A 9,194-nucleotide genomic window follows, 5' to 3' on the forward strand; every position below is an offset into this window, starting at 1 on the left:
AGAACAGCGGACGCAATGTTTAGTAGTTTACCACAGATAATGGTTTCACAGATGAGGAAAACGTTTTAATTTAAAGAAAAGATTTAACAAGTGAGCAGTGGGCCAGTTATGCTAGCCTAACTGTTGCTAGCCTGCTATTGACTTTGATAACCTTAGCATGTGCTGCGCAGTTCGGTGTTTTTTGGTCCCGTTAGCAGAAAGTGATCAATTTTGCAAATAACCTATGTGCTAAATGTATAAGTTTGTGAAAAAACTGCTCTCAAAATTGTTCCTAAGCGTTTAAAAACATACTGTAATGTTAGACCTTTAACATTTTAATGATCTCTTCAGGAAATGTTATTTGTGTTCCAAATGTTGCCTCAAAGCAGATCAGCATCAACAGGTAAGAGCGTCTCATGGGTTCTCTGCTCTTCATCAGGCCTTTAGGTCCCAGAGCTCCTGCGTCTCCACCGTCGCTGAGCTGCCAGGGACTTACAAGGCTGCTGAAACCTGCTTGAACAGGTTCTGAAACTGTTGAAAAATAGATCTAATAATCTAGAATTGATGCTCTGTAAACTTTTAAAAAGACTTTATTTAAGACAGCTAATGCTCATCTACATTAAAACTTAATCTTTTCAAATTTGGATGTTAAATTCTTTTAACATATTTAAGGTTCTGAGTCCTTAATGAAATGTGCCATTGGAAAGAACAACTTGCTACAGAGGAATATTATTTATTATTCTTTATTAAATGTTTATATGTCTCTGATAATATATGTTAATAGTATTTCCTAACCCTGGTCCTCAAAGCACACTGCCCTGCATGTTTTAGATGTTTCCCTGCTTTACTGTCTGTCTATTGAAATAACTTGCTGAAGCAAGGAAACACCTAAAGGAAACACTGATATGTTGAATGTTATAGTGTTTAATAATAGACAACACAAAGCCAGCACCTTATCATACTTTCATCTTTCACAGTTTAAATGTGTTTCTTTACCTATTACACTCTAAATCTATTATTCCAGATATAACAATTGAAGAAAATGATGTCCCTGTGAACATTAGCGAGAAATGGTTTAAATTAACTTTAATGCATAAATCCTCCTATGGATAAAACTATTACTGTTAGACTGTAGACCTGTCAACGCTGTTTCATTTTTGAGTCCAATTACCATGTATGTGGAAATAACACCAAACTGACTTCAGCAAATTTGCCAATGCAAAACGCACATATTCTATATATACGTGAAGCAAATTGTTCTGTTCAAAGTAAATTTCAAATCTTTGTTTCATCTGATAATTTTCTACTTTAGAGGGCTTGTGTATCTGATTTCGGGCAGAACAACAAGAACCCAAACGGTTGCTGTGCCACTGTTAAGATTCGGGTTAGTGTGAGTGCTCTTTCCTATAGAGAATCTTCGTGGGAGAGTTCTGACAGGTTGGCGCACTGGCAGCTGATTCCGAGTAATTGGCTGGTGGACTTTTAAGAAGCAGAGGAGCAATCACTCATCGCTCAATGGTCCCTCTTGTTGAACCTGACGAGCTGTTGGAATCAAACCAGGAACCAAGTCCGGACTTTGAGATCGCAAGACCGAACATCTTTGCCTGCCGCTCTCCTCCCCACTCCATCATTGATCTTCAGTACGTTCCCGGATCCTAGCCTTTCTCCTCTGCGCAACCACCGTCCGAGAGACCGTAAGCTTATCCCTCAAAACCAATCAAGATCTCTCAAACTCCGGTCCCTACTAATATCTCCCTTCTCCGAACAGAACCCGAGCTGACCTGCCTACCCGTTCTCTGGAGCACAATCTGATTTAATTTTTGGAAAGAACCTCCATTAAACTTTCACTGATCAATATTCTCTGGCTTTATGTGTGAACTTGCATGTGGGTCAAGGAACTCAAATCCAGCATGACAGCCTCTCTCTGCGTTCACAAATACGGAGCCTTTTAAAAATATATTTCTACGAAATGTTAAAAGATAAAGATCCATAAACTGAAAACCAGCATGCACTGTTGATCTTCGGTAAATACTAAAAAGTCAGAATTAAATCATCTACAGAGAATATTCAAGAAATTTTATTTATACACATAATGAAAAGGAGCAGCGAGTGACTTATAGCAACTTAAACATTTCCTAATTTTAACTGAGCTAGCAAAGTAAGCAGAGTGAGAATATGTTTTCTGTTGGTGGAAGAGGAAAAAAACGCTTGTGTATGTTGATAGAGTTCATTGTTTGCAATTTTGTAACGGGTGAGTTAAACACGGTGATGTTTGCTTGGTTACCGAAGAATAAAAATAAATCATTTTCAAAAATTATGGAGCAAACATTGTTGGTATTTTTTCACAAATCCACCATCTGTTGGCATCACATGGAAGATCATTCCAAGGTGCACCGGCATTCGATGTGATATGTGCACAGTCCTCATCACCCCATGTTGGGTCTCCATCAAAGTTATCAGGCTGATTGAAGCTCCAGGATCTGACAGAGTTGAGAAAGAGAGAATCATGGAACTTTTTTCCTTTTGCATCAGAATTTAACAGGCAGTCAGATGAACAAAACATTGAGACAAAAGCATTTAAAACTTTTCTTTTTTAAAAAAAAATCAGTTCTACCAACTAAGTAAACCTTGAAATGCTTTAAATTTCACATAAACTTCATCCCCACTTAGATCACACTCTCGAGTTTTTGAACATGAGCAGTTCATCATGAGAACATTAAAGATTGTAGTCAGATCAGATAGTAAATTTAATAACAATGCTAAAAAAAAAATTCAACGGTTTTGAGGCTGCGACTTATTAAAATGAAATACTTAAATTCAATTTGATCTAACTTCTTGTTGATATTTGACAACACGACTTTACACAAACATGAAGGGTTTATGCAGAAACCATGTTGCAAACTGAAGGAAACAACATCTAGAGTCACTGCTGGCACTCAATAAAAAACTGGATCCTTACGTGAAATTCGGAGTGGTTCCATCAACCCACAGCCAGGATCCCTCAGTTTTTCTCAAACCAATCCAAGCATCCAGCCCCAATCCAGCAAGAAAATTCTGTAAAATGTTGACATGAAAAGGTTTCTTTTAGTTTTGATAATTGATTTATTTAAAAGAATTCCTCGCTTCATTACCTTATTTCAACCACTAATCAAATTATTGCTAAATATCAATTCAAATGTTTTAGAGGAAACTTCTTGTCAGTGGAAAATCTGGTTGAGTCTTTTATCTTTACATAAAACTATACAGAGAATATAAAACAACATGCCTGCTGACTGTATTACATAACATCGTAACTTAAATTTCTCTTTTTCTAAACTTAATCAGTAGCGTCCCTCTGAAATCTCTCATCACCTTCTCCTCAGGATTATTTATCACCACCAGATCTCCTCCTTCGCTCGTGCAGTTTGCTCTGCCTTCGTCCCAGGAGCCATTACCTAAGAAACAGTAACAAGAATGATTGAACGTCAGCCACACGTCAGGACACGTTGTGTCTGAAAGAAGAGAATCAAGTCCAGATGTTCAAGAATTTACATGAAGATCAATTCTTAATATTTCTTTCATTGTGAAATATCACTGCAAAATGTTCAGACTGTTTATATGCGGGCCAGAAGGAATTATAATCTAAATTGTGGCATGAAAATGTTATTGTACTAATACTGTGTTTTTGTCGGAACAATATACTACCTATCATCTTATTATAAAATACATATTGCTCACATTACAACATAACTTCTTTTCCTGCCAGCACAGTATAAATATTGGACAGACTTAATCATTTACTGTGCAAACGTCAATAACATATTGTTAGAACAATGTTTTATTTTAATGTAAAACATTTCAGATTTGTAAATGCCACAAATTCCTACATATATATACATATTTAAATGCATTTAAATGGAGTGAACATGCCAGATAATTTAGACCAATTTTGTCTTGACTTTCACTTCACTTCATCCATCTTTATCAAAGAAAACTAAAGACTTTGTTTCACACAAATGACAAAGCCGCAGCAACTCTTTAGTCGTTTCACCAAGCTTAGCGTTCAGCAGGTCTTTGTCTTTGGATAGGAAAGAAAGTTTTTTCTCACTTTCTTGGCGAGATGCAGTTAGAATGACAGAAAGTGCGGGGAGATCAATTGTTTCTGTCATATTATCCATGGAGTTATCTGAAAATAGATCAGAAAAAAGAGCTTGGAAGTTGAAACAAAAACATTAATCTGCACCACATCGGGTTTTTGGTCATATATATATATTTTAAAATTAATACACAAATACCTACCCTATCAATATTTTTTTATTAAATAAAAAAACTGTATGGTGTTTAGGGCTTACTCTGCAGAGACAATCCATCATCGATTCCCTCTTTAAGAGACTCAATTAGCCGGACGTTCAGCTCATCTCTTTGTTTGGTTAAGTTGAAAAATTGCAGGCGAGGAGACGATCAGTCAGATCATTCTGGAGTTCATCATTAACAGGAATAACAAGAGTCAATGCAATTTAACAAGTTATTATTTGTTGCATTGGAAAAAGAAAACGGGTGATCCAACTTAAAAAGATTGAGTTAATTTGTTAAAAGTAATCAACTTAAGTTTATCCAAGTACATTTATTAAGTTTATAATGTTGCCATTATAAACTTTGACTTTATCCTGCAGATGCTTTGTAATTTCTAAACTACAGATACTTAAGTGATAATTAATTGTTCAGTGATGAAACCGGAACATTCAGCCGTCTGACATAAATTGAAAAGGTAATTCAGTACGTTCTTCTTGAATTATGACTTTAGCTACAATAAAGGTAAATTAAAGACTATTTTAATAACTTTTTTCAATCCCTTAGAAATCTTCATCTTCTGAATTTACAATTTCTACACAGGCCTCTATGCGAAATGTTTTTATTTTTTCTTCTTGCAAATTAGGAAATGTTCAACATATTTACATTTGATGAACCAACACTTATTAAAGCTGTCTACATGATGAATAAAACCCATAATTTTTTTCCTAAAAATGCTTCAGCCTTCAGCAAATTTCTAGGTGCAAATCACCTAAATATAACTGAAGATGCTATAAGGCATCTAGTATAGGTGTCTGTATTCCCATGTAGCTCTTAGATGCGTCCTTGAAAGTTCGACATGTAGTGTTTGTGTAGAAGATGTTTATTTGTCTCACATGCAAACAAACTCATAATAAAAGGCAAAATGTAGAGTATTAAGAGGAGATTGAGTTTCTGGCTCTTCAGTATTTTACATTAAAATTGATTCCTTAATAAAAATGTAATAAATTAAGAGAGTGAGATGTTAAAATAAATCTGACATTATAGAATTAAATAGTACTGAAATGAATGAGAATGAATTACCATTACATAAAGTGGAAACTTTAAAATAAATTAAAACTTATTCTCTCTCACATGCAGTTGGTTAACGTTTTTTTTTTAACATCAACGTGGAAGTTTTATTTTTCTCTCAGCCTTTTAGCAAACTCATAATGACATAATAGATAACTTTTGTTCTTGCTTTCAGCTTTTTAAACCTTTTGTTGATTTTATTTTTACAATTAATACAAAAAGGCACAATGAAAAACAAAAATAATTTAAATTTGATATTATTATTATTTGTGTAGGCTATATCTTTTCCAGTACAAAGGATTGTCTTATTTAATGACTGAATTTCAATAATTCAGTCACTGTAGGGGACTGAATTATCAAAAAGTTTTGATTTTATTTTTTTATTGTTAATTAATTAAGTCTGCATGTTTTTTTTATTATTTCTTTACTTGGCACACTGTACTTGTTCTTTGTTTTCAATTAATTCAATCTGTGAAAATTATTATTATTACATGACATTTTTTAAAAAGGAAAACAAGTCAGAGGAAGCTGCTCCTTAGTGTCTCGCACAAGAGCACAGGAGGAAAGGAACGGAATCGCTTTAGGTCGGTTTGCGGAAGGGTTTGCGCACTAGCAGGAAGTGGCCATAAACATTTAAGTGGTGAATTTTATTTTGAAAGGGACGAGCGGATACACAATACAAAACGTGATACCAAACGTGACGTCAGAAAGGCAACATGGCGAAGACCGGCGCAGCAGCGGTGGATGAAATAATGCGACATGCCGAATATTCCCCTAAAACAAATATTAGAAGTGACGCAGAGATAGACAGACGGTTGGTAAGTGTCCGGGTTGTGGTCGGTGAGTCTTTTTAGCGTCTGTCAAATGAATATAGTGAGATTTAATGAAAGTCTGTGATGGTAACCGCCGCGGTGACCGCTAACGGCGTCAAGCTCGGTTACATCAGAAACGTGTGTTCAGGTGAAGCAGCTTTTAGTCGCTGCTTGATGCAAAATTACTTCGTTGGTTCTTAATGAGAAAATGTATCAATTTTATCTGCATATTAATTTTACCTTAACGACTGTTTGAGGTTATAATGCATGTTCGTGTCGTGACCTTTTTGTACATAAGATACTAAATACTGAACTTAAACTGAGTGAATCTCATGAAAAATAACATGCAGTAATCAGTCTTGTTGTAAAAAGTTTTAATATAAATGATATAATATTCATTTCCAGACTAAATTGTAATATACTAATTTGATCATGATTAAACTATATGTCATCATGCAGCATTCTGGACTGTTTGAGGGTATTCAGAGTAACAGTCAGAGTTACTCTGCAGACTTTAAGGTTTTTATGAAAGGTTTAGGATTTTATGAAAGTGTTTTTAGATCTGGATAAGTCTGGAAAAATGTTTCTGCTGTCAACAAGGGATGGAAATTAAAGCCAATTGAAACCATCTTCTGTGGCTGGGGGAATAAGCCAGACACTCAAAATGTGAATAATTGTAAATATTAGTTTCAAACTGTTTGTCTTTTATTCCCACTTTAAAACCGTAATGAGAGGTCTGCAGATCTGAGTGTGGAACAGGTTGACATTTAGACAGGAAGAATGTGTGGGAACGTCAAATAGTTTTACATGTTTCTTTGTTGCCTAATAAGTTTCTATTATTACATTTCTCCTCTTTCATTCACCCACTTAATAACCTGCATTAATTTTATGAAGTTCATTTGGAGTTTATGCTTTTTTTGGGGGGGAAACTGATGGCGGATGTGTAATTACACAAATATATTTGTTGAAGGCACAAAGAAAACATCCTACGTCTGATTTACCTCTTTAGCCACTAAAACGTTATTGGGATGGTAACATTAGGAATTTAATAGTGTGATAAAGATGGGTTCTTTTTCCAGGCTGATGAGGATCACGCTGTAGCAGAGCCTTCATATGGTGTGTTTACTTACCATTTTAACCTCGTCTTGTTGACAGGGAGGGACTCTGATCGCAGTTGGCCTTGGTGTTGCTGCAGCGGGTTTTGCAGGTAAAAATAACTCATTCCCCAGAATAAAATAAATGTAGCCTGCTTTAAGAGTTATTCCTTTACTGCTAATGCCTGTGCTGCTGAAACCTTTATTGGTTAAATACAAACAGGTACAGGATCATTTTTTCTGCCTTGTATTTTAAAATATTTGCTTATTCTTTTTTTTTGGCGGGGGTTTTGTCCCCAGGCCGTTATGCGTTCCAGCTGTGGAAGCCCCTGGGACAGGCTTTCTCTGAAACGGTCAAGAAGATGCCCTCAGCAGTAAGTAAAATATTACCTGAGCGTAGTTGTGATGTTCAGATCAGATAAATATTTTGTTGTGTTTCTCTCACTGAATAAAAAACCAGTAGTTCATCTCGTAAACCATGTTTTTATTAACACTTATTATGTGCATTTTGAAATATTGTATAAGAAAAGGTTGATGGAAATTGTAAAATTCAAAATAACTTAATTTTGCAAAAAAAAAAAAAGTTTTTACACTCGCTTAAAGTGGGTTTTGGTTGATGTGCTGAAGTGAAAATGGAAACACATTTGTTGAACAAGTTCTAATCCACTGGAGGATCTTTGCCTTACCAGAGGCATGAAACTCAGAAAAAAAATATTTCAAACTTCCAGTTCAGAGGGGAGAGCTCTCTACATCTTTTAAAAATGTGTATTAAATTGTTAGTTTTCAACCTACTACAACTTAAGAGTCTAATATCTGACGAAATTGCGCTTTGTGTAGCCTGGTTGATTCGCTCCAAACCAACAGATGGAAACATACCTAATAAGCATTTTTCTTCTTTTTTTTTGCAACATTTTTGAAGTTTGCTTGAAAATTGTTAGTCGTGGAAATTCTTGAAAAGTCTAAAAAACAAACATCAGTTTCCTGGTCAGTACTCCAGCTCCAACCATCTTCTGTCCCCTCAGGGATTCTCGTCTTATTACAAAGGAGGTTTTGAGCAGAAGATGTCGAGGCGAGAGGCAGGCCTCATTCTGGGCGTCAGGTGAGCATTTAAGTCTGTTAGCATTCATGCTAACACATGAGGCTAATGATAGTAACGATAACCTTCATGTGTTGTATTCAGCCCAGCTGCCACAAAGACCAAAGTACGTGAGGCACATCGGAGGATCATGGTCCTAAATCACCCAGATAAAGGTAACTTTACACCATCTGCTCCATAGATGCTCCCTAAAACAAGCATTTTCACAAGATAGGAATAGAAGCAAAGTAATCTATAAAACTGTCAAATTTAACTTTTCCTCCTTTGAGTTGGTTGAACATTGTTGTCGCTGTCTGACAAGTTTGTGAGCAGCTGCCTGTAGTTGAACAGAATGAAATTTACACTCAAACCTTTGGAAACCCTGAATTTTAAATGTTACGTTGATAATTTTTTTTTGAGCTTGTTCGAATGTCTTCAAGTGTCAAAGGTCAGACTGAGTCGTGTTTGTTTGTAGGCGGCTCTCCATATCTCGCTGCAAAGATCAACGAGGCTAAAGACCTGATGGAAAAGGAGACTCGGCGATGACGCTCTGGGTCAGACTGTCGGCTCATTATTTCTGCTGCATCAACATTCACGTCAGCACCACAGCAGGACCTCCTCTGAGTTTCATAGAAAACAAAGTAGAGGCTATAAGTAAAGACACTTTATTTATTGAAATAAATTGTTGAAAGGAAATGAACGGGTTGTAGAAGATGTAATGTCGCCTTCTAGTGGTTGCTGACTAAAATGTTGCTGTGCTAGTTTATATTTTTTGTTTGTAGCATTTGAATGTACATATATTGGCATGTAAAGTGTTTAGTAAAGATGTACTTAAAAACATTGGAGTGAGAAATGTGTGTTTGTACAGCAAAGTTTATTTAACTTACTGGGTGT

General features: G+C 35.7%; 1 protein-coding gene and 1 pseudogene across 1 annotated transcript; one reads left to right on the forward strand and one right to left on the reverse strand.

Annotated features, from left to right (window-relative positions):
• Window positions 1–1,691: 1,691 nt before the first annotated feature.
• LOC103480502 (echinoidin-like) lies at window positions 1,692–4,448 on the reverse strand (annotated as a pseudogene).
• Window positions 4,449–5,979: 1,531 nt separating this feature from the next.
• Window positions 5,980–9,140, forward strand: dnajc15 (DnaJ (Hsp40) homolog, subfamily C, member 15). The gene is made up of 6 exons (XM_008432874.3): window positions 5,980–6,137; window positions 7,287–7,338; window positions 7,526–7,599; window positions 8,248–8,324; window positions 8,406–8,476; window positions 8,776–9,140. Exons 1-6 carry the CDS (start codon window positions 6,036–6,038, stop codon window positions 8,844–8,846), a joined length of 447 nt encoding a protein of 148 aa, XP_008431096.1. The 5' UTR covers window positions 5,980–6,035; the 3' UTR covers window positions 8,847–9,140.
• The last annotated feature ends 54 nt before the right edge of the window (window positions 9,141–9,194 follow it).

This window comes from Poecilia reticulata, chromosome 2, assembly GCF_904066995.2.
Source record: "Poecilia reticulata chromosome 2, P_reticulata-male-v2, whole genome shotgun sequence".
Classification (NCBI taxonomy): Eukaryota; Metazoa; Chordata; class Actinopteri; order Cyprinodontiformes; family Poeciliidae; genus Poecilia; species Poecilia reticulata.